Below are 26,583 nucleotides of genomic sequence, written 5' to 3'. Positions count from 1 at the left end.
CTTAGTATTTTAAGTGTCTTTGGTAATAAAGTGAAATAAGTGATTAATTATTTTTTTTGCTTATATATATTTATTCCATATAAGAAAATTGATCATCTTAATTGAGACGGTAAAAAAAAAATATTTACGAAGTTAGTTGGAACCAAGAGATTATTTGGCCCCCCTTGACTGAAAAGTCTGGCTACGTCACTGCATGTGACTAAATAATTTGTATGTTCTAGATAGAAGACCACACTTACTGTGGACGGACGAAAATAATAAAAAGAACACACTTATCGTTTACGAAAGGAGAATATTTTTCAATTACTCTCTCTGTCCACGAAAAAGAATTCTACTTATCAATTTTTTTGTCTATACCAAAAAAATTTCATTTCACCTTTTGAACTACCACATACTTGCTCTCCTATATTTATTTATTTATTTATTTTAATTAATAATGAGAATGATCATATATTGTGAGAATGAAAATTATTATAAATAAATCTGTATACAATGTTGAATAAGTTGTTGGTAATGTATAAATATAATCATTCAATTTTGGGTTCGAATCTTAGAGTGAGCGAAAACTAATCAAATTACTGAATTGTGGCAATTCATGCATTACAATCAACTTATTCAACACTATATACTGACATATAATTAGTTGTTATTATTTTTCACGAAAAAAAAATCAGTCTCACTATAACGATAACTTAATCCTTAATTGTAAATTCTAATTGGGTATAACGAATCAACGGTAGCAAACATTAAATTTAATTAAATCACAATAAACTGAAATTGAAGAAAAATTTAAAGAAAAAAAATGTTAATAATGATTTACGAATATGACATAAAATCCTAATTTTTGGCATCCCATTTGTGTGCCACTTTCATTTGCTTAGTTATTTTTTTAGATTATATATACTAGAATCGATGATACTCAATTAGAATATATTGTTAATCTTTTAACATTTAATTTAAATCATATCTTTTTTGTTAATTAATTATTCCATAATCATGCTATATGGAGTAATTTTTAAAACTTATCAAATGGGGTCCATTATATTATAATGATTTTTATTTTTATGATAATTTTTTTTATTAAATATACGAATTAAAGACACGAAAAATATTAATGAGAAAATGGAAAAGAGGAAGATGACACAAGTCATATCTCTCAATTTTTTTCCTATAACCGGTCGGTGCAGGTTTGTTGTGGCTCTTGTTGCAACTATGTTGACTTTAATCGCCGTACTATCCTCGTCGGTTAGCAGCAAATTTGTGGTGCACGTAATTACCTACTCAAGTCCCATGATTTTGTGTTTATATTTGACAAACAGTTGAGAAATTACAAATTTTTGTTAGGAAATTACAAATTATTTTTTAGCATACTGAAACGACATGATAATTTTATTTTGTATATTGCTCCTTTTGTCCATAAAAATTGTATATTTATTATTATCATTGTATGTTGAAGTAGTGTCATTTTCTGAATGAAGTAGTATCATTCTGGAAACCAGTTGCACGATGCAACCACACGAGTATTTGTGTAAAAAATATACGCTTTTTTGTTTTTGAAAACTATCCATTATATTCTAAATATCGTTCACACTCAATATTTATAAAATATTCAACCATTTAACACATCAACTTTGATGGTCCCTTCCTCCACTTGTTTTTGATAACCATCTTCCACACTTTATACACAACTTCTTTAGATCTTTTTTTTTTTGCACGAAAATTAAGAAAATAGTGTTTTGTATAGGTGAAAAGTGAAGGATAAAACTTTTGTCAAATAAAAAAATGTCTCAAGATAGGTGAGACGCTCAAAAAAGAAAGTGTCTCAAAATAGATGAGACGGATGGAGTATTTATTAAAATTGGTGTCCTTCACTTCACCATACAATTACTAAGATGCGTTATAGAATGAGTACAACTGGCAATGAAAGTCCAAATTTTGGAATTTAAATTGCAATGATCTCTTACAAATTAATAAAGGCCTCATTTAAATTCATTAGGAATACTCATAAAGTAGAGCATCCGTGTTTAGGGAAGGACAAGCAGTGGTGATATGAGGAATGGTGTAGGGTCCATGAAGCAAACCTTGCGCTATGAGTCTGTAAGCTGCTTCTGTAAAGTGTATGCCATCCCAACCTGCATATGAAGCCGGATCGTCACAGGAACTCGCCGGAGGAATGCCGCACAGCGCCGTATCGTTGTAGTTGTACGGCCCTCCCGATCCACAGCAAGCGCTCAGAATTAATTCCTCCGAAAATCCTGCACTCACAACTAATTAATTATAAGCTAATTCAAATATCTTCCCGGATGTAGAATGGTTTGGGAAATGAACCGAATTGAGATGGTGAGAGATAGAAGCGCAATGCAGCGTTGTAATAATCTGCGTAGATGAGGAGCGTGTGAGAATAAAGCTGTCGAATGCGGTTTAATTCGTTCTGGAGCAGCTGGTTGTGGTAGATGGCGAAGTCGTTGAGCCAATTGAGGCATCCTGTTTTGGGGTCGTAGTCTTGGGCACTGCTGCTTGCCTTGAATTCTGTCAGATATATTGGAAGGCAGCCTATTGGTAGATTCCCCGGGACCAGCAACGTCTCAGCACCAAGCTTGATCAATTCCTAATTATTGGAGCTAATCACTTGTTAATTGTACAATTCTGTAAGATCTGCTATTAATTTGATGTCTACTTACTTCAATTGTGGAGCCAATGTAGCCAATCACTAGCGAAACGAGGGGTTGGATGGCCTCCAAAGTTGAGCCTTGTATTATTGGATGATTGTAATCATTTCCTCCTATCTCTCCCATCAAAACCAATGACTTTTGGAGAAACTTTCTCCCATCTGATCATGTCAGTTATAATAATTTTCATTGTTTTGGAGAAACTTTATTCCCAATTGAAGCTTCATTTTTGTTTGTACCTGGAATTGTGGCTAAGAATTGTTTGAACCGATCCAGTTGGGTTCCAAGAGACACATTGGTAGCAGCATTGGTGAATCCAATCTTCTCGTCAAATTGGAAATCAAGAGCTGTAGCTGCAATAACCGCAAAATTAACCCCTTTGCTGAAGCTCCGGCCGCCTTCTCTGTTAAAACATGTTATTATCATAATGCATAGAGAAAGATAAAGAGAAGCAAGATAAAGAGAAGCAAGATGATTGTTGTTGTATTGCTTGATCTCTCTTCATATTACACTGATATCTATTTATAGAATACAAAATGAAGCAAAGTCCTGCAAAATCCCACTAAAGTCACACACAATATATCTTTTGACTTTTGCTAAATATTTCTATACTTCTAGATGTAGTTGCTTCTTGACTTTGATTAGTATTTTCAACACTCCCCCTCAAGTTGAGTGACGGGATTTCCGATACTCAACTTGGAGAGAACTTCTGAAAAACTTTTGAAGTCCACAGCCTATGAAGCAGCCTTATATGATGAGGAGATTCCACAAACAGCAGAGCAAGCCCTGAAGATCGAGCATTGGAGAAATGCTATGAAGAAAGAGATAGGAGCCCTAAACCGGAATCACACATGGGAGAAGTGTCGGTTGCCAAAAGGGAAGAAAACTGTGGGATGCAGATGGGTTTTCACAATCAAAAGAAGACCAGATGGATCTATTGAGCGTTACAAAGCTCGATTGGTCGCAAAAGGATACACACAGATGTATGGAATCGACTATGAGGAGACCTTCTCACCTGTGGCAAAGATGAACACTGTCAGGGTGCTTCTCTCAATTGCTGCTAATAAGGACTGCGATCTTCATCAGTTCGATGTTACAAATGCCATGTTAACATTTTTGGACAAGTTTCCCTTGGCGATATTCCCAATTGAGTATCGCGAATTCCTCACAATTTTCTCTGGGGTATACCGTTTAGGAGGTACACCCCGATTACTCCTGGGTGGTAGCACATATCTCCCAGTATCTCCATCTACTGTATTATCCTCCTGTTCTTCTTCAATGACTTGAGAAATATTATCAGCAGAATCAGAAGCCACAATAGTAGGTTCAGAAGATCTTACCTCAGATATCAGCGGCGGAGAAGATATAGGCTCATGCAGCGGACTAGATTGTTCTGGAGTGGATGAAACATGCTCGGTGGCAAGGCTAACTTTTTCTGTGGGATCTGCTTCCGAGACTGGCATTGGTAACCAACTTAACAAGTCGATCTCACTCTCACTATGTTAACATTTTTGGACAAGTTTCCCTTGGCGATATTCCCAATTGAGTATCGCGAATTCCTCACAATTTTCTCTGGGGTATACCGTTTAGGAGGTACACCCCGATTACTCCTGGGTGGTAGCACATATCTCCCAGTATCTCCATCTACTGTATTATCCTCCTGTTCTTCTTCAATGACTTGAGAAATATTATCAGCAGAATCAGAAGCCACAATAGTAGGTTCAGAAGATCTTACCTCAGATATCAGCGGCGGAGAAGATATAGGCTCATGCAGCAGACTAGATTGTTCTGGAGTGGATGAAACATGCTCGGTGGCAAGGCTAACTTTTTCTGTTGGATCTGCTTCCGAGACTGGCATTGGTAACCAACTTAACAAGTCGATCTCACTCTCACTCTCCCCCTGACTGGTAAGGTGGTTATCGTAGAAATACTCAGTTTCAAGGAAATCACAGTTCATGGTGGTGATGATTTGACGGGTTTTGGAATTGTAACACCTATATCCTTTTTGATTAACTCCATAACCTACAAACACACACTTGACTGCACAAGGAGAGAGTTTGGTGCGTTCATGTTTAGGAATGTGAACGAAAACAGAGCACCCAAAGACCCGTGGTTGAAGTGTAAGGGCAAGAGGTATGGAGGCCAGAGTAGACAATTTCTGTAATGGTGTTTGAAGTTTAAGAGTCCTAGTAGGGAGACGGTTAATAAGGTAAGCCGAGGTTTTCACGGCCTCGGGCCAAAACGAGGAGGGAACATGAGACTCAATCATCATAGAACGAGTCATTTCAAGTAAAATTCGGTTTTTTCTTTCGGCAACTCCGTTTTGTTCAGGAGTGTGGGGGCAAGTAGTTTGATGAATAATCCCTTTTGTTTGACAAAATATTTTCATGGAATTATTAACAAATTCCCCCCCATTATCAGTTCTAAGGGTTTGGATATTTTTCTGAAACTGAGTTTGAACCATAGTATGGAAATGAGTAAATTTTTCAAAAACTTCAGATTTGTGTTTTAAAAAATATACCCATGTCATCCTAGTGCAATCATCAATAAATAACAGAAAATATTTAAAACCTTGTCCCCCTACCACGGGTGAAGGACCCCAAACATCAGAATGAACAAGAGAAAATATGGAGTTTACTTGTGTGTCATTAGGCTTAAAAGATTTTCGGTGGCTTTTAGCTAAAACACAAGTTTCACAAGATAAATTCTCATCATTTTTTATTAATTTAGGAAACAAAAGCTTAAGATACCCCATGGATGGATGCCCTAACCGACGGTGCCAAAGCCAGGCTTCCCGGTCAGCAGTTCCGTGAGCCAGCATCACCTTGCCTTGTTGAGCTATCTCATCCACATAGTACAATCCATCCCGCTCAGTGCCACGCCCAATAATCTCCCCCGTCCTGATATCCTGAAGCAAACAGAAGTGGGGATGCATTATCATGGTACAATTGAATTCTTTTGTAACATGGCTAATAGATAAGAGTTTGTGTGAAAGAGACGGGACATAAAGACAATTTGAGAGACGTAAAGTAGGGGAAATTTCTATAGTTCCGGCTCCTTTAACACGAGTCAAATCACCATTTGCAGTCTGAACATGCGTACGATGTGATGTTGATGACTTAATAATATCAGTTTTATCAAAAGTCATTGTATCAGTGGCTCCACAATCAAAAATCCACCCTTTATCTCTATCCCTATTATTACCTGACATCTGGTACACAGCGGAAAAGTTTGAAGGCCTTTTAGGGTCAATATCATGATTATGCATTTTTTGGGGTTGGTTTTGCATAAAATGGGGTATACTATATAAATCCCTAAATTTCGAGGGACTAGGCTGCAAATGGGGGCTATTCTGATATTTAATAAGAGTAGGTGGGTCTTTTTGCATAACATGGGGTCTTTTATGATAATAAGGAAAAGATGGAGGGTTTGGTGTGAAAACACCAAACCCTATACCTGCTTTTAATTCTCCCCAAACCACACCAGCCGCCTCCCCCTCACGCCCGCTGCCTCCATTCTGCCCAGCCGGAGACGACCGGTCCACGGCCACCGCCGTTGTTCTCCCGGCCACCGACACAGCACACCCACACACGGCTTCGCCTCTGGCTCCGGCGAAGGTCCAACTCCGCCGCCGCGTTCCGATTGAAGTCGCCGGCTGGAGCCGCTGCTGCTTCGCCCGGAGCCGACGGTCAGCCGTCTGGCTGAAGGGCCGCCGCAGCCTACTGCTGCTGCTGCTGCTACTGCTTGAGATCGGTGATTCAGCCGCTCGCTGGAGGAGCGTTGTCGACCGCTGGCTCGCCGACAGCAGTATCTCGCCAGCGCCGCCTCGCTCAGAGCCGCCGCAGCCGTCGACAGAAGGAGCCTTACTGAAGGAACACTGCCGTCGACCATGGACAGTAGCAGCTTCGGCAGCCAGTGCCCAGTCCGGAGTCGTCTGACACCGACGACACTGATACCATGTTATGGTATCGTCGCCCAACAGCTCTCTGCGGCTTTCACCCACAACGGCGGCGTCGCTGCCACTCTCCATATTTTGGTGAGGTTTTTTTTTTAGGTTTTTGATTTTGGGTGGAATTTGAAAAGAAATCTGAAGAGGAAGCTTGCGGAAATTGAATTTGGTATTGCTGCCCTTTTTTTTTTTTGAGTTCCAAGGATTAAACCTGCTTTGATACCATGTTAAAACATGTTATTATCATAATGCATAGAGAAAGATAAAGAGAAGCAAGATAAAGAGAAGCAAGATGATTGTTGTTGTATTGCTTGATCTCTCTTCATATTACACTGATATCTATTTATAGAATACAAAATGAAGCAAAGTCCTGCAAAATCCCACTAAAGTCACACACAATATATCTTTTGACTTTTGCTAAATATTTCTATACTTCTAGATGTAGTTGCTTCTTGACTTTGATTAGTATTTTCAACATTCTCCTCCCGCAATGTACGGCTGCACCAACGGCAGCCCCAAACTTTGAGCTGGACAGTCGATTCGCGGAGAGTTGAGATGGATTCCACTACTTTAAATATAGAAATTATCTATATATTTAACATACCGATGAAGTCAATGACGAGACGGCCGTCGGAGCATCTTCCGGTGAGACGGTGGAAGAAAGTCCGGCCGTAAGGCGGGAGAACAAAGTGCAATGAGCAGTCGGCGCCGCAGAGCAGAGGATAGTTGCCGGTGTCGGCGAGCGAATCGCCGAAACTGATGATGGATTCGAAGCATCCGGCCGCCGATTCGCTGCTAGCCGACGAGGAGAGTACGGCGATTAAAGTCAACATAGTTGCAGCAAGGGCCACCATTTTAGGGAGCACGAGTTAGTTGGAGAGGAGGAGCCTTCGCAACACTCGTATGATAATATACTCCATCTGCTAACTACCACGTCCACGTGTACTCATGCATGATTCTGCCCACAACAAATTCCTGCATCAACCGGTTATAGGAAAAAAAATTGACAGAGATGAGTTGTGTCATCTTCCTTTTTTTCCACTTTCTCACTACGTAATTAATATTTTTGGTTTCTTTAATTTGTACTCGCTACGTCCCATTAGTAGTGTCTTATTTTTTTTGGATACGAAGATTATGTTGATGAAAATTATTTAAATATTAGGTATAGAGAGAGGGAATAGTGTCATAAAATGAATGAGACATTACTAATGAAACAGCTCAAAAAGGAAAGTGAGACATTACAAATATGACGGAGGGAGTATTTAATAACAAATTATCATAAAAATATAAATTATATAATATAATGGACCCTAGTTGATAAGTTTCAAAAATTACTCCATGTAGCATGATTATGGAATAATTAATTATTCCATTAAATAGTACTCCCTCCGTTCCAATAATCTTGTCCCACTTTCCTTTTTGGGTTATCCCAATAATCTTGTCTCATTTCCTTTTTAGGAAAGTTTTAGGAACTAATTAAACACTATCCTAATTAATTCCCCCCTCTAAACCCTAATTTATCTCTCTCTCTCCACACTCTCTTGCCTCCCCCTCTTCTCTACCCTTCGACCCCCTCCCCCTCCCTCCGTCCTCTTGCCTTCCCCACCTCCCCCCTCTGTAAATCGGCCTCCCCCTTCCCCCTCTGTTCCGCCGGCACTGGCGCCGGCGCCGCCTCCCCCCTTCCCTCTCTGTTTCGCCTGCGTCGCCTCCCCTCTCCCCCCTTTGTTTCGCCGGCGCCGCCTCCACCCTTTCCCTCTGTTTCGCCGGCGCCGCCTCCCCTCTGTGTACCGGCACCTTTGAGCTTGTCCGCCCTCTCACCTCCGCCCTCCTGCCTCCGCCCTCTTCGCCTCTCCTTTGTTTTCTTTTTTTTTCTTCAGAAATTAGTGCTCGCCTCCGCCGCCCTCTCACCTCTTCGCCTTCGTCCTCCCGCCTTCGCCACATAGAGGCGCCACCCAAGCCTCCCTGTGTTTTTCTCTCCCCTCAGACGGTGGCAACTCACCACCACCGCCCTTCGCCGACACAGAATACAACAATACAACCCTTCGATTCCACACAAAGAACCCCCATCCACCAGCCGCCATCCGCCCCCTTTGGACCGCCTCTCTCTCTGGGTTTAGATTTTTGTTTCTTTTCTTTCAATTTTTGTTTTAATTTTTGTTTCTATTTTCGTTTCTCTCGTCTTGAATAACTGGGCATGAAGGAGTATAAATGGTGATGAACGACAATTTGTGTAGAAAATTTTGTTTCAAAAATTGGGCAGATCTTGTGTAGAAAATTGTTGTTCATTAAATGGTTTCTGATTCTGGGAATACTTGGAAATTTTGAGAATACTTGAAAATTTGGAAATCTGAAACTTGTTGAAATTAATTTGCAGAAATTTGTTAAAGAGGATGAAGAGGAGAATGTTAACCATTCTTAAACTTACTGTTGAAATTAGAAATTCACTGTTCCGGCGGCTCTCAGAAATTCACTGTTCCGGCGGCTCCGGCGGCCCGCCACTGACGGCAGCAACAAATTGAAGAGGAGACTGTTAACCATTCTTAAACTTAATTAATATATGTGGCCATACAACTTTTTTTCCTAATACAACTTTTCTTAATACCCGTGCCGAAAAGAAACGGGACAAGATTACCGGGACGGAGGGAGTACTAGTATAATCGAAAAAAATAACTAAAAAAATGAAAGTGGCACACAAATGGGATTCCAAAATTCAGGATTTTATGTCATATCCGTAAATTATTATTAGCATTTTTTTCCCTTAATTTTTTCTTCAATTTCAGTTTATTGTGATTTAATTTAATTTAATGCTTGCTACTGTTGATCCGTTATATCCAGTTAGAATTTATAATTAGTACTCCTTAGCATTTAAATTATAACTTTTACTTAATTATTAATATTAGGGTTGCTTGTTCACACCTTCAATAATAAAGTCATTTTTTGCCCATGTTTGAGCTCAACATGCCCTTGAGTTAGATTGTAAAATGAAGTGAAATGTGACTACCCATACTACCTAGATGATGTTGCAAACTTGGATATGAGTACTTATTGGAGTACATTCTATTCTTTAGTTTAGCAAGTAAATAGAGTTGGTGCAAGATGCGAATTGAACCGAAAAAATTGATGGAGCATGACGTTTTTTCTCTCAACCGAGCCCTAACCCTAATCCTTGCACGTTAATTTTTTCCGTCTTCCGTTCATGTCTTCCGGCGAACAACCACGGCTACCGGCTGATAGAAGCGGCCTGAACCTCCCTACGGTGTCGAACAACTTTCGACATCACTTGGACTCTCCTGCTGAGGAAGGGGGGCCACGCAATTCTAGCCCTAATATGACTTCGGCGATCCATAAATCCCCTGCTCTGAATGGATCCATGCTTCCTGGTACTGCTGGTACCACGGCCACGAAGATCACTTCCCCGGTGAATTCTTATGCGAGAGTTACTGCGCCGCCAAAGGTCAAAAAGCCGGACCTTCCGGCGCATAAGTTCCAGGCGCTCCATCCGTTTCGACAGGCTGATCATGGTATTCTTAAAGTCCCCATGGATCTTCAACTTTCTCAAGCTTCAAAGTTTCAGTTCGCACTTATTGGCCGTTTCATGATGAATAAAGGAGAAAAACCTAAAACTACTCATGAGATCAAGGCTGAGCTGCAGTCGATTTGGACCATTAAATCGACCTGGCATTTAATGCCAATGGGAAAAGGGTTTTTATACGCTGAAATTTCATAATAAGGAAGATAAAGCTATCGCTAAATCTCATATGTTCTGGGAGCTTTCGGCTGGTTCTCTAAGGCTCCGCGAGTGGGTCAGATTCTTTAACCCATACAAGGAATCATCGTCTTTGGCCCAAGTGTGGGTCCGGATTTATTGTTTGCCAGTGGAGTTCTGGCATCCTGAAGTTTTAACCGGCATTGGACGTTGGTTGGGACAACCGCTAAAAGTTGATGGTAATTCCATTGATGATGAAGTGGCCCAATTTGCTCGAATTCTGGTGGAAATTGATCTTTCGCAAATCTTGCCAGAAACTATGACTATAGATGGCGGTGAGTATGCGTTTGATATAGAATTCAGTTACGAATATCTACCGCTCTATTGCACGAAATGTAGGATCACCGGTCATTCGGTAGACAATTGTCGGAGCGGGAAGAAGAATACCAAGGACGCAGTGGAATTGGTGAAGCCTAAAGAACCGGCATGGCAGGTTGTTGGAAAGGAGAAGAGCTTGAGGGATAAGCGTTTGGATGTCAGGGAAGCCTCGGTTTCTGCCACAGAGGATGAGCTCCATGGGCACAATTCGGTGGATGATGGGCAGAACAAAGAGCTCTCAGGGCCAGATCTTCTTGAGGCCTACATTAGCTCGACTACAAAGACTTACAGTCCGGCATCTCAGAACATCAATCGTTTCGCGGTCTTAGATGGCGTGGTGTTGGAGGCGAATAAGAGTTGTGAACAGGAGGCTTCGCCTCCTCATGAAAGGAGCTCTAACGTTAGGGAAGAGGCTCAGGCTGCGGAGGATGAGCGGTTTCTGCGTACAGGTGGCAGGGAGAATTTTTTTACTAAAAATTCTTTGATGCATTTGAGCGAACAGGTGGCGGCTGGTGCTAATGAGCAGGTGTGCTTCACGAATGGGCAAACGAGTGAACACTCGCTGGTGCACATGGCCGAACAGGCTGAGGCTATGGAGTCGGTGAATCTGCAGAGAGCCGATAGGATGGAAGAACATCAGGCTGTGGAGCAACAGCAGAATGAGCGAGGGGTGGAAAGCAAAGATGTTGAGAAGCAACAGCAGGATGAGAGGGTCCTTCCTTCGGCCGATAGCACAAAAGAAAAATGTAGAATTGCGATTGAAAACGAAATGAAAGTGCAGCGTTTTCAAGATTCTATTTCTTCGCCTAAAAGACGAAGAGGTAGGCCAACTAAGCAGGAGCAGGAAACACGAAATCATAACAAAGCTCTGTTGCAACAAGAGGAGAGCATTAAGAATCGTCTGAGAAAGGCGGTTGATGCGGGGCATAAGCCACGGGACTATGTTATTGATCGCAGACATACGGATAGTTTGCAAACTATGGATAACGTGGTGAATCAACGTTGGGGAGATGAAATGGAGATGGGGAAAGCCCAGTCCATGACGCCTAAGTAGTTTTCTTTGATCGTTTGGAATGTCTGCGATTTTACGGATGAATCTAAACGTTTTCTGCAATAGCATTGTAGTTCTTTATCGCCTTCTCTTTTTGTTGGTTTTGTTTTCGGATGAGGGGACCGGGTTGGTTATAGGACGACGGTTAGGCCGGAGTGCTGGTAACCTTTCCGACCCTCCACCTGGTTTGTTCTTTCGTCTAGTAGACGAGTACTCTTTTTGCCTTTTTTTTACGGTTTTTCCCATTGGGTTTTCCGTAAAAAAGGTTTTAATGAGGCTCAGCCCTTAGTCTGCTTCGCTTGTGCTTTCAAGGGTTTTTTTTAGTTTTTTTTCTTTCTATAAAATCGTATTTTAATAATAAGAGTTGGTGCAAGATGCTAATACTATCTTATTTTATTTCACTAGTTGAAAACTGAAGAAGCAAAAAAACGAGACACAGTTGAGAAATTAATTACAGAAAAGCAATAGAAATTAGTTTTGAGCATATGATAGAGTGAATTCCCATGATCTACTGTGGATTGGGAGGTCGACTATTAGCAGCAGAAACACGAGATCCCCATTCCAGCAATTCTTTGCTAGTGTCATCCTTGTGAACAAATACTTCAATGAAACACAGGGATTCCTTGTGCGTGCCTGTCACCATTGCTATGGCTTCCACCAACTCATCTTCCGTTTTCACCTGATCTTGCCAAGAATAACATGTTACAAACTAGAGAAGATGAAAGTATATATAGTAGGACTTGCTCAACTTCCACTAATTAGATCGGTAACGCGGGAAAAAATTTCATTTCTCGGCGACACCTTGTAGCTGTTGTTCGGTAACGCCGTAAGTTCAGATCGACACAGATCTTAGCCAAGCCGGCTTCGATCGGTAAACCGCAGTGATGAGCAACCTTTGGGAAGCCTACCTGAGCGACGCCTACATTCCAGACACGGAAGATGAGGACTACACTTTGTGGGGTGACCCGCCGGTGGTGGATTTTCCGTTCTCGGCGACTTTCTCGGAGATAGAGGAGGAGTCGGAAGTGGTGGAGGAGGCAGAAGCTGGGCGTGAGTCGTCCGGAGCCCTTGCTCCGGCGAAACCATGGTGGTCCTTGTTTAGGCGTCCCATGCCTTTAAATCCATCTATATCTGTTATTTACCCTTCATTTGAACCTGAAAATTCTGATTTTGATGATGGTTCCTTGTTTTGTGAGGAAAATTGGGACGAGGTTGTTCCTTATTATTGGTGGGAATACTTTGAATCTTTCGAAAATTTGATCCTTGAATGAAATTTTAATTTTCAGCCAAATGTTCCCTCTCTTTTATTTTTGGGATTGCAGTTTATATTTTTGGCATTAAACAGTTTTAGATTGGCGCCTGTTTTTATTACAGCCGACATGCATTGCATAATTTAATTGAGTTTCAGATTGAGTTTAATTGAATTCAGTAAAAAAAAAAAACTGAATTATATTTATAATTTAATTGAATTTAAAAATAAGGTAAATTGTTAAATTTAAAATAAGTTAGTCAATATTTTAATGAAGTCAAACACAAAGATAATTAGCTCATACTTACTTTTTCTTAAACAAGTGGGACCTTACAATTTACAACACTAACTCAACACTCCTTAATTTTCGTGCCCAAAAGAAAGGGGACAAGATTACTGGGACGGAGGGAGTAATAAATAATTCTTCAAAAAGTGTGGGTGCTATCACCTTTTATCAATTTATTTACACATTCTTCTTAATTATTGTGTCCAAAGATTTTGGAACAATAATAGTGGAACGGATGAAGTATATAATGATTTACGAACTTTGAGCTAAAATTAATAATTGCATGATCAACTTTCAATTCCGATATTTTCATTTAGACTTTTAAGACTTTTCGATTGTAACATCAATATTAATTACTCCATCCGTCCACTAATTGTTGGCCTACTTTCCTTTTTGGTCCGTCCACCAATTTATGTCCTACCCATTTATAGTAAGTCTTTATAATTTTTTAATTGGTGGGTCCCAATAAACAATACACTTTTTCTTCATTCAACTAATAAACAATACACTTTGTGGGTCCCTTTCTCCACTCAACTAATAAACAATATATTTTGTGGGTCCCTTTCTCCACTCACTACACTTTTTCTTAAAATCCGTGTTTTGCCTTCTAGGCCAACAATTAGTGGACGGAGGGAGTATTTTATTGTCGTCTAGGGAAATTAAATGATTGGGGTTAGGAAAATTAAATCACCGATAATTTAGTTGGACCATATAAATACAGGTTCTTGTTTAAGTTCATAATGGAGAACTTTGACAAATACTTTTAAAAATGATTTTGTTTATTATCTTTATTTTACCCACTATAATTTAAAAAATAATAATTATACTTCATCCATCCATGAAAGAACTTTCTATTTTTTCTTTTTGGGACGTCTACAAAATAATTTCCTACCTACTTTTAGAATATACCACACCACTTATAAATATCTTATTTACCCTTACTTTTCACATTTTCATCATTTCCGATATTAATTAAAACATTTTTTCACTATTCTTGATACACTCAACAATTTTTTCTCCATTCTCAATACATTTAACAACATTTTTCATAAAACTCGTGTCACCCACTTCTATAAAGTTCTTTCGTGGACGGATGAAATATTATTTTACTCTTATAACCTTTAATTAAAAATATTAATAAAATAACTTCTTCCCTCAAAAAGCTTGCATTTTTTTGAAGTTTAGAGAAAAGCTTGAACCCTTTTGTCTTGGATTTGTGTCTCACAAATTTGCAAGATAGATGGAGCCACGAGCATTTCTATGTTTATTTTAATTGCAGTTGCATGTGTTTATAAAACAAGAAAAGTCAAGTACATAAATTAATTATTGCCATCCCTCAAAAAAAAAAAAAAATTAATTATTGCCTTGTTCTTTGAGTTGCGGGTCGTGTGTTCCATGCGAATTGGGGTTTTCAATTGATCTTTCTTACTTTAATTACTCATATATCCTCTATTTCCAAATTTGATATTCTTCTTTTATTAAAAATATCTGCAACTTATTTGTTATTTTGATTGATGATTTTAAGAAAAGATCGAAATAGATTCTAAAATACTCCTGGTAATGGTTTCATGGTACTACTTTTCATTGAATTAGATTAGATTATTGTTTTGGCTGGTGCTGCTTCAGACTTGGATGCTTGACATTTGATTGGTATATTTTAGATTTATCCGTTGAATCCTGTAGTTTTTAGACAAATCAGCTGGTTTCTACATTGAATTAGATTATTGTTTTGGCCGATTTGCTGCTTCAGACTTGGATGGTTGACATTTGATTGGTATATTTTAGATTTATCCGTCGAAATTGTAGTAATTAGACAAAATTATTGGATGGATCCAGACGTGTATTCCAGCGTGTTTTTCTTTTTTCAAATTTATAATAGCTATCAAAAAGTTGACCACTATTTTATTAACAATTAAAAACTGCAACTAATATAACGTAATCATAGTATATATAGCAAATCGAATATTGTATCTACGGAGACTGATATAATGAAAACACAATGAGTAATTTAAAACAAATACTCACTCAATATTCAGGCAAAGAAACAAAGGAATAGTGATGAACTAAAGCAATGTAAATAAATAAAATCAGATAACAAAAATTCAAGAATAATAATACTGATAATTGGAAATGCAATTACGTTAATTAAATCCACACGTACAATTATTCTATTAAATTAAAATACCAGTTTAATTCAATCCCAACAAGAGATCACATAAATAATCACAGTAATAATTAATAAATTCTCTATCCCCACCAAGTCTTATAAAAAATTACCAACTCCTAGAAGCAAATAAAATAGATGCCTCAGTAATAATTTGGGCAGCATTATATATCTGAAGTCGGAGCACAAAACGTATTGAGCGGAGGAATGGTAAAAGTTCCTCGCAACAAACCATTTGCTATCAATCCGTAAGCTGCCTCAGTGAAATGGATACCATCCCAATTCACGTACAACGAAGGATCCGCGCACGTCTTGGATCCTTCAGTTCCGCAGGGATGATCATCAGTGCCGCAACAAGCTACAAGACCTCCTTCTGAGAATCCTGCAATATATATATATATATATATATATATATATATATATATATATATATATCTCATTTATCAGTCACTCCATCCAAAACTTGTAGCAATTAACCATTTATATTATTAGTGTTTGAATCAACCATATTTTTGTGGGGAACGATAAAATTGCATTGCGGCATTGTAATAATCTGCATAGACTATGTTGATGTTTGGATTCTGTTGTCGGATGCGTTCTAGTTCGGCCTGCAGCACTTTGTTATGGAGCCGACTAAACCTGTTTAGCCAATTGAGGCAACCTGTTTTGGAGTCGTAATATGTCTGATTTGAACTTTTGAAGTAAGTAAGATAAACTACCAAACATCCTATGGGAGCATTCCCGGGAACCATTAATGTCGTAGCTCCAAGCTTGATCAGTTCCTGCATTACATCAAAGATACATTTTCAATTTATCATCAATTCGAATTTGATAAGTTTGCTCAATTAGGGTTGTTGCTTACATTGATTGTTAAGCTTATTGCTTTAACAACTTTAGGAACCATTGATTGTACTGATTCCACGTTTTTCCCTTGGAGGAATGCACGATTGTAGTCATTGCCTCCTATCTCTCCCACCAAAACCAAGGAGGTTTCTAGGAAATTCTTGCAATCTGCATCAATATTTTCGACATAACCTTTAATTATGATATCAACTTGATGAAACAGTACGTATTTGTGTGCACATCGTGTTAGTATTTACATTGCAAGATATCGCAAACTTGATCAAGGATCAAACTAATTAAACACTCATTTATTCTACAAACCCTAATCCCATGCAACTCTTAAAAGCATATATATTTGCAGAAATAAGAAATGAGACTTTGATTTATGTGGTAATGTTTTATTGAGAGCAATCAGTTTAGGTAATCGTGTGTGCTCATGAATTCTACGCTATGAACTCAGCTACACACTCTTATATACTCCTTCCGTCCACGAAATGAGTACCCATTTGTGGACGGCACGGGTTTTAAGAAATATATGGAGTGTAGTGTGAATAGTTTAAGGGTCCCACTTTTTGAGTGTATTAATTAAAGAGATGTGTGGGGTATACTTGCCAAAAAGGGAAATGGGTACTCATTTCGTGGACGGACGAAAAAGGAAATATGGGTACTCATTTCGTGGACGGAGGGAGTATATACATATATGAGTCGCACGATTACCTAAATTGATTATTGCAGATCAATCCCTCTTCTTTTTGACAATGTCAATTTGTATTATTGTGAATTCTTTTTTATTTTTTTATGTATTAAACTCATATATACAATATTTTTTATTATATTTATAATTTTTTATGTAAATTGAATTAGTATCAATTATATTTGTGGCGTGCGTGCAGGTACGGTTGCAAATGCTACACTGTATTGTCTTGATAGAAACCTTATCTTTTTGGTGTCAATCATTGGTGGAAATCAAAGAATATTTCTCAATTAAGTCTCATCATTCTGAGTATGTATATATATATATATATATATATATATATTTTGAGACAGATTCTGCGTGTATATATATATATATATATATATATATATATATATGGAGAGGTTCAAATAAGAACCACTAATAAAATAAGAACGAAGAACCATTTTAAGCCATTCGATCATCAAGATCTACGGTGGATGCATCATCTTGGTGGATGGATGCAAATGCTGGGTTCGAATCCTGAAGGGAGCAAAAAAAATATTTTTTTCGGATGCATTAAATTTAATAGCGGATGCATTAATTTGTATAGCAGATGCAGTAATTTTATTGGTTCTTATGTTCTCACGATAATTGTGGTTCTCACTATAACCACACCCTATATATATATATATATATATATATATATATATATATATATATATAGGGAGAGGTTCAAATAAGAACCACTAAATAAAATAAGAACGGAGAACCATTTTAAGTCATTCGATCATCAAGATCTACGGTGGATGCATCATCTTGGTGGATGGATGCAGGTGCTGGGTTCGAATCCTGAAGGGAGCAAAAAAATTATTTTCGGCAACATTCCTTTTTCATTGCATTAAAAACAAAAAATCAACTATGAATTGAGATCATACAAATTGTCGGCAACTATGGTTTCATAATTAAGACATTATTTTTACAAGACATGTTTTTTAATTAATTAGTTATAAAATATTTTAGCAAATCAATAAAATACTGTAGACTAATTAAATCTCAAGACTGTACGTACTTGAGATGGGTATAGAATTTCTACTATCACTATCCGGAGTCCACAGATTTTCTACGCTATATCGTATAGACTTGAGATTTAAAATCTTTTTAAAAAAGTGTGGACCCTTATCACTTTTAACACATTTACACATTCTCTTTAATTCTCGTGCCAAAAAGTTTTGAACCACTTATAGTGGAATGAAGGAAGTACTATTTATTATTTCAACTTCTTAGTATAACACAAATACAAATCTATATAATAATGAAAATAAAGTTTTTATTATAAAAGGACAGAATAAAGATGAGAGAGAGAAAAAAAGGAGAGGTAGACGAAAATGAGAGAGAAAATGAGGGAGGAGAGAAAAAACAAATGAGAGATTATTTTTTTGGTGATACTATAAATAAAACACATATAAATTCGTTGTGTAAATGTATGAATTGCGAAAAATAATTTTTTTGCTACCTATGTGATTCGAACTTGGGACAATGAATTCATCCAATAAAGTGATGAATCAACCGTAGATTTTGATGATCTAAAGGCTGAAAATAGTTCTTATTTTATATTTACACAACGAATTCATACGTGTTCTACATAGAATTCATACATTTTTGTTGGTTAGCGTTTTTTATTTTAAGAGCTATTTTTACCGTAGCCCCTTCATATATATATATATATATATATATATATATATATATATATATATATATAGGGGCGCGCTCCAGTGAGACCCCATAAGTTTCGTGAAACACTAGGACAATGAATAAGACATATAATACTAATGAACAAAACGTATATCTAATGAACAAGATGTATATACTGATGAAAAATAAAATTTAAAAAATTCGTAATGAATAAGACATATATACTGATGAACAGGGCCGTATATACTGATGAACAATGCACTATATGCTGATGAATAACAAAATTTAAAATATTATGCTCCCTCCAGGATTCGAACCCTGTGAAAAAAAATCACCCTCCAGATACAATATCAGTCATAGGATTGATAAAATAAACGCACCAGATCGTGCCCTAGATCTCACTAAAATTAGGGGGTCTCATTGGAGCGGCCCCCTATATATATATATATATATATATATATATATATATATATATATATATATATATATATATATATGGAGAGGTTCAAATAAGAACCACTAAATAAAATTAGAACAGAGAACCATTTTAAACCATTCGATCATCAAGATCTACAGTGGATGCATCATCTTGGTGGATGAATGCAGATCCTGGGTTCGAATCCTGAAGGGAGCAAAAAATTTATTATTTTCGGATGCATTAAATTTAATAGCGAATGCATTAATTTATATAGTAGATGCATTGATTTTAATGGTTCTTATGTTCTCACGATAAGTGTGGTTCTCACTATAACCGCACCCCATATATATATATAATAAGAGCATTTCTTAAGATATAAAATAAGAATCATTTTCAGCCCTTAGATCATCAAGATCTACGGTTGATTCGTAATCCTGTTGGATGGATTATGGTCCTGAGTTCGAATCCCAAAGTAAAAAAAATTTATTATTCACAATTCATACATTTATACATCGAATTCATAACCATTGGGGACATTCTGCTTATCTATATTAAACACTTGAAACTTGATCATTCGTAAAATCACACAGGCGGCGCGCGTAAATACACGCATAGAAATTGATCCTGATTTTAATTTTCAATGTCATCAAAAAATTCTAGGAAAATTTGGGGAAGAATATTACCTGAAGGTGTGTGGCAAAACTTGGGCAAGAATAGTTCCTTAAACCAACTCAACTGAGCAGCTAGGTATGTATTTGCAAGTTCAATCTGGAGCCCCTCCTCGGCAAAAAATGAGTCCGGCAGCGCTGTGCAACCCGACACCGCGAAATTCACACCACCGTCGAATCCTCTGCTGCTCGGACCCCAAAATGGCTGCACAAATGGAAGCCCCAGAGCCTCAGCTGCAAATTTTGAAGGTGCATATGAGTGATGAAAAAATTTATGGTGAAAGAAAAATAAGCCGAGTGAGAGAGTGTGGATGCGAACCGGTAAAATCGATGACGAGGCGGCCGTCGGACCACCTCCCCGTGGGACGGTGGAAGAAAGTTTCTCCATAGGGTGGCGCCGCGGCGGCTTGAGACGGAGCGAATTGGATTGAGTTGCCGGTGTCTGCTAGTGAATCGCCGAAGCTTATGATGGATTTGAAGCACGCAGAAGAAGCGTGGTTGCTTCGTGATACCAAAATCAGGATAATAACGAATGGGTAATTCATCCTCTTCTTGGAAAAAGATCCACTGACAGTGGTGGAGTTATCACTGCCAATATATAGAGTGTGGAGCAGCGTATGTATATTTATTTATTTTTGACTTAGGGGAGGGCATTAATTAATGGGACCCGATCCTCTCAAAATTAGATGAAATTCCTTTAGCCAGGCATTTGATATTCGGGTCTCAATCTATTTTTATTATTAGGAGTATTACTTATTATAGTGGTCATATATTTTTCATGCAACATTCCTTTCATTGCATTAAAAACAAAAAATCAACTATGAATTGAGATCATACAAATTGTCGGCAACTATGGTTTCATAATTAAGATATTATTTTTACAAGACATGTTTCTTAATTAATTAGTTATAAAATATTTTAGCAAATCAATAAAATACTATAGACTAATTAAATCTCAAAACTGTACGTACTTGAGATAGGTATAGAATTTCTACGATCACTATCCGGAGTCAGATTTTCTGCGCTATATTGTATAGACTTGAGATTTCAAATCTTTTAAAAAGTGTGACCCTTATCACTTTTAACACATTCTCTTTAATTCTCGTGCCCAAAAGTTTTGAGCCACTTATAGTGGAATGGAGGAAACACTATTTATTATTTCAACTTCTTAGTATAACACAAATACAAATCTATATCTATATAATAATGAAAATACAGTTTTTATTATAAAATGACAGAATAAAGATGAGAGAGAGAAAAAAAAGGAGAGGTAGCCGTAAATGAGAGAGAAAATGAGGGAGGAGAGAAAAAACAAAGGAGAGATTATTTTTTTGGTGATACTTTAAATAAAACACATAAATTCGTTGTGTAAGTGTATGAATTGCGAAAAATAAATTTTTTGCTACCAATGTGATTCGAACTTGGGATAATGAATTCATCCAATAAAGTGATGAATCAACCGTAGATTTTGATGATCTAAGGGCTGAAAGTTCTTATTTTATATTTACACGACGAATTCATACATTTTTGTTGGTTAGTATTTTTTTATTTTAAGCGTTGTTTTTACCGTAGCCCCTCTATATATATCCATATATATATATATATATATATATATATATATATATATATAGGGAATGACTAAAATAAGAGTATTTATTAAGATATAAAATAAGAATCATTTTCAGCCCTTAGATCATCAAGATCTACAGTTGATTCGTAATCCTGTTGTATGGATTATGGTCCTGAGTTCGAATATTAAAGATGTTAGATGCTTTCTCGCTGCAGGTTTCTCACATCTTTAGAGAAGGAAACAAGGCGGCCGATATAATGGCTAACCAACAACGTTCGGAAGGGTGGTGGCCGCACGAGATTGAGGAGATTAGGGCTGCGGTTCGTCTTGACATGGCTTCGCATAGCCATCTGCGTCAGAAACGGTAGTTGGGGCTGATGGGTGGCTGTTTGGTTCTAACCGCCCGTTTAGTTTTTTTTTTTTTTTTTTTCCCGTGGGGTGAGAGCCGGGATAGTTTGGGGACGATGGTTAGGCCGGAGTTCCGGAAACTTTCCCTTCCGCTCTTCCCTACTTTCGTTTTGTGTTTAGACGAGTACTCTTTTTCCTTTTCACGGTTTTCCCCACTGGGTTTTCAGTGAAAAGGTTTTAATGAGGTTCGGCCCTTAGTCTGCTCCTTCTGTGCTTTCAAGGGTTTTTTTGGTTTTTTCTTTTCTTTTTTTATAAAATCGTCATTTAATTAAAAAAAGGTGTTTGTAAGGATTAAAGATAAGAAAAAGTGATGAGGTCATGTCTTAAAATGGAAACTGTCATACTTTTCGTGGACACCCAAAATGACAAAAGTGTCATACTTTTCATGGACGAATAGAATATTATTCCGTTGATCCACAGTTGTTGTGATATCATGAGTTTTAAGAAAATAAGAGATGTGTACAAAATGAATTAAAAGTCTCATCGAATTGATTTATTAGATAATAAATAAATAATTTGCATGTGACTTGAAATAAAGTACCATAAAGGCAAAATAATTTGCATGTGACTAAATAATTTGTATGTTCTAGATAGAAGACCATACTTATTATGGACGGACGAAAATAATAAAAAGAACACACTTATCGTGAACGAAGAGAGAATATTTTTCTATTACTTTATCTGTCCACGAAAAAGAATTCAACTTTTTTTGTCTATACAAAAACAAAATTCATTTAATTTCACCTTTTGAACTACCACATACTTGCTCTCCTATATTTAACTATAAATTGTATTTTTATTTTATTTATTTTAATTAATAATGAGAATGATTATTTTCCGAATGAAGTAGTATCATTCTGGAAACCAGATGCACAATGCAACCACATGAGTATTTGTGTAAAAAATATACGCTTTTTTGTTTTTGGAAACTATCCATTATATTCTAAATATCGTTCACACTCAATATTTATAAAATATTCAACCATTTAACACATCAACTTTGATGGTCCCTTCCTCCACTTGTTTTTGATAACCATCTTCCACACTTTATACACAACTTCTTTAGATTTTTTTTTTGGGCACGAAAATTAAGAAAATAATGTTTTGTATAGGTGAAAAGTGAAGGATAAAACTTTTGTTAAATAAAAAAATGTCTCAAGATAGGTGAGACAGATGGAGTATTAATTTATTATAATTGGTGTCCTTCACTCTACCGTACAATCTTCGGGGACGAGGGGAATATTATTAATGAACGTATTTTTATATTTCCATTTAGTATAAATTTTCAAATTCTCTTGCGAATTGAATTTGTTGATTTCCAATATATTTATGGCATTCATTTTTACTAAAATTTGGACATTACTAAGATGCGTTATAGAACGAGTACAATTGGGAATAAAGTCCAAATTTTGGAATTTAAATTGCAATGATCTCTTACAAATTAATAAAGGCCTCATTTAAATTCATTAGGAATACTCATAAAGTAGAGCATCCGTGTTTAGGGAAGGACAAGCAGTGGTGATATGAGGAATGGTGTAGGGTCCATGAAGCAAACCTTGCGCTATGAGTCTGTAAGCTGCTTCTGTAAAGTAGCCATCCCAACTAACATATGAAGCCGGATCATCACAGGAACTCGCCGGAGGAATGCCGCACACCGCCGTATCGTTGTAGTTGTACGGCCCTCCCGATCCACAGCAAGCGCTCAGAATTAATTCCTCCGAAAATCCTGCACTCACAACTAATTAATTATAAGCTAATTCAAATATCTTACCGGAAACTAACTAAATGTAGAATGGTTTGGGAAATGCACCGAATTGAGATGGTGAGAGATAGAAGCGCAATGCAGCGTTGTAATAATCTGCGTAGATGAGGAGCGTGTGAGGATAAAGCTGTCGAATGCGGTTTAATTCCTTCTGGAGCAGCTGGTTGTGGTAGATGGCGAAGTCGTTGAGCCAATTGAGGCATCCTGTTTTGGGGTCGTAGTCTTGGGCACTGCTGCTTGCCTTGAATTCTGTCAGATATATTGGAAGGCAGCCTATTGGTAGATTTCCCGGGACCAGCAACGTCTCAGCACCAAGCTTGATCAATTCCTAATTATTGGAGCTAATCACTAGTTAATTGTACAATTCTGTAAAATCTGCTATTAATTTGATGTCTACTTACTTCAATTGTGGAGCCAATGTAGCCAATCACTAGCGAAACGAGGGGTTGGATGGCCTCCAAAGTTGAGCCTTGTGTTATTGGATGATTGTAATCATTTCCGCCTATCTCTCCCATCAAAACCAATGACTTTTGGAGAAACTTTCTCCCATCTGATCATGTCAGTGATAATAATTTTCATTGTTTTGTAGAAACTTTATTCCCAATTGAAGCTTTCATTTTTGTTTATACCTGGAATTGTGGCCAAAAATTGTTTGAACCAATCCAGTTGAGTTCCAAGAGATACATTGGTATAAGCATTGGGGAATCCAATCTTCTCGTAAAATTGGAAATCAAGAGCTGTAGCTCCAATAACCGCAAAATTAACCCCTTTGCTGAAGCTCCGGCCGCCTTCTCCTCCCGCAATGTACGGCTGCACCAACGGCAGCCTCAAACTTTGAGCTGGACAGTCGATTCGCGGAGAGTTGAGATGGATTCCACTACTTTAAATATAGAAATTATCTATATATTTAACATACCGATGAAGTCAATGACGAGACGGCCGTCGGAGCATCTTCCGGTGGGACGGTGGAAGAAAGTCCGGCCGTAAGGCGGGTGAACAAAGTGCATTGGGGTGTCGGCGCCGTAGAGCAGAGGATAGTTGCCGGCAGGGGCGGAGCCAGACTTTTGTCTTAGGGGGGTCCAAATTTTTTTGATAAAATTAATAATCAAATAATACATAAAAAATTAAATTAAAAATAAATAATATTCCATTCGTCCCATTATTTATAATACGTGCTTTTTTTGCACGAAAATTAAGATAAAGGTGTGTGTTCTACATAGTGTATTTAAGGATTTTTTTTTATTGTTCTTAATTTTAACAAGGAAAATGTTTTTTTTTCTTTAACTTTACTTTTTATTTATATTTCCAGATTGTTTAATTATTGTATTTTCGAAAATACAACATGACAATTAAATCTGAAACTTAAAAAAATTCGCATACAATAAACTGGTGGCCACATACAACTTAAAGGAATTAAATCTGAAACTTTAAAAAATTCGCATATGTTCAAGCTAAATTCAGCACAATGTTCTTTGTCAATGTTTGAATTTGCAGATGATTAAAGCTACTAATGAATTCAGCACAATGTTCTCTGCCAAGTTCAAGCTAATTAAATTCGCATAAGTTCAAGAGTGTGGAAACTTTCAGAGGCTAGGGTATTCAAGCTGAAAATTAATCCCAAAACCATATTTTTCTATTTTTTATTCATATATATTTGAAATTACCATAATACCCCTACGAAAATCATAAAATCCCAGGGGGGTCCAGTGACCCCACTGCCCCCCCCCCTGGCTCCGCCCCTGGTTGCCGGTGTCGGCGAGCGAATCGCCGAAACTGATGATGGATTCGAAGCATCCGGCCGCCGATTCGCTGCTAGCCGACGAGGAGAGTACGGCGATTAAAGTCAAGATAGTTGCAGCAAGGGCCACCATTTTAGGGAGCACGAGTTAGGTGGAGAGGAGGAGCCTTCGCAACACTCGTATGATAATATACTCCATCTGCTAACTACCACGTCCACGTGTACGCATGATTCTGCCCACAACAAATTCCTGCATCAACCGGTCAGGCCATCCACTGTGCTAGAAAGTAGGAAGTTAGGAGGTAGTTGGAGGATAGTTCCATAGTGGAGGGGTTAAAAAATGGGGTAGCAAAAAATTGAGGTAGCAATGTTGCTACCCGGTTTCTTGTGTCATAAATGAGTCCCATGCTAATTTTTTATAATTTTGGTATGTTATTGTTTTAATTTTTTCTTTCTTTTTTTGCTGCTTTCTTTTTGTGCAGGCTCTTTATTTATTTTGTTTCAGTTTTTAGTTTTTTCTTTCGTTAGTTTGTTTTTTCTTTTTTCTTTTTTATTTTTACCTTTGTTTTAAAATTCTAAACCCCTTTTATATTTTGCTTTTGAGTTGCCTTTTGTTATTTATTTTTCTGAGTTTCTATTGTTTTTCTAGTTAATTATTTTAATTTTTTTCTCTTTTTTTTTGTTTATTTTATTTTACAATTTTAGGTTCTGTTTTATTTTTCTTTTCATTTTTTAGCATAACTATAATTTTTAAATTATATTTTATTATTAGAAAAATCATTTAAAAATTTAATTTATTTGTGTAATTACATAAATTTTATTTAAGTAAAATATTATACAAAAATTAAAATACATAAATAATATATATGTATATATATATATATGTGTGTGTGTGTATAGTGGTAAATATAATAATAATGATAGTGGGGTCCATGAATAGTTAAATATGAGGTAGTGGCACAATGAAAAAAATATGAGGTAGTTGGAAAAGGAGGTAGTTGTTGAGGTGGCACACATGTGGCACCACTATGGGGTAGCACCATAGTGGATTATTGGAAAAAAAATTGACAGAGATGAGTTGTGTCATCTTCCTTTTTTCCACTTTCTCACTAATATTTTTGTTTTCTTTAATATGTACTCGCTACGTCCCATTAGTAGTGTCTTATTTTTTTTGGATACGAAGATAAGGTTGATGAAAATTATTTAAATATTAGGTATAGAGAAAGAGAATAGTGACATAAAAGGAATGAGACATTACTAATGAAACGACCCAAAAAGGAAAGTGAGACATTACAAATAGGACGGGGGAGTATTTAATAACAAATTATCATAAAAATATAAATTATTACTCCCTCC

The 26,583-nt window shown here is 37.2% G+C and overlaps 2 protein-coding genes across 4 annotated transcripts; both read right to left on the bottom strand.

Moving 5' to 3' along the window:
- Positions 1–1,810: 1,810 nt before the first annotated feature.
- On the bottom strand, positions 1,811–26,018 carry LOC130985416 (GDSL esterase/lipase At1g28580-like). 3 transcript variants are annotated; one of them, XM_057908383.1, is made up of 6 exons: positions 25,240–26,018; positions 24,406–24,534; positions 24,119–24,328; positions 2,682–2,830; positions 2,329–2,608; positions 1,811–2,255 (listed from the first exon to the last, which is right to left on the bottom strand). In XM_057908383.1, exons 1-6 carry the CDS (start codon positions 25,358–25,360, stop codon positions 1,993–1,995), a joined length of 1,152 nt encoding a protein of 383 aa, XP_057764366.1. In that variant the 5' UTR covers positions 25,361–26,018; the 3' UTR covers positions 1,811–1,992. The 3 variants fall into 3 exon arrangements, with proteins under 3 accessions (XP_057764366.1, XP_057764365.1, XP_057764367.1); XM_057908382.1 differs by lacking the exons at positions 24,119–24,328; positions 24,406–24,534; positions 25,240–26,018 and adding exons at positions 2,909–3,067; positions 7,095–7,145; positions 7,223–7,567; XM_057908384.1 differs by lacking the exons at positions 1,811–2,255; positions 2,329–2,608; positions 2,682–2,830 and adding exons at positions 23,117–23,453; positions 23,538–23,817; positions 23,891–24,039 and having other exon boundaries at positions 25,240–26,014.
- Positions 15,430–20,451, bottom strand: LOC130985417 (GDSL esterase/lipase At1g28590-like). Its single transcript, XM_057908385.1, has 5 exons — positions 20,069–20,451; positions 19,765–19,983; positions 16,315–16,463; positions 15,958–16,234; positions 15,430–15,834 (listed from the first exon to the last, which is right to left on the bottom strand). Exons 1-5 carry the CDS (start codon positions 20,292–20,294, stop codon positions 15,617–15,619), a joined length of 1,089 nt encoding a protein of 362 aa, XP_057764368.1. The 5' UTR covers positions 20,295–20,451; the 3' UTR covers positions 15,430–15,616.
- Positions 26,019–26,583: the final 565 nt, after the last annotated feature.

This window comes from Salvia miltiorrhiza, chromosome 5, assembly GCF_028751815.1.
Source record: "Salvia miltiorrhiza cultivar Shanhuang (shh) chromosome 5, IMPLAD_Smil_shh, whole genome shotgun sequence".
Lineage (NCBI taxonomy): Eukaryota > Viridiplantae > Streptophyta > Magnoliopsida > Lamiales > Lamiaceae > Salvia > Salvia miltiorrhiza.
Note: the sequence above shows the minus strand (reverse complement) of the source record. Positions and strands in the feature narration are given on the sequence as shown.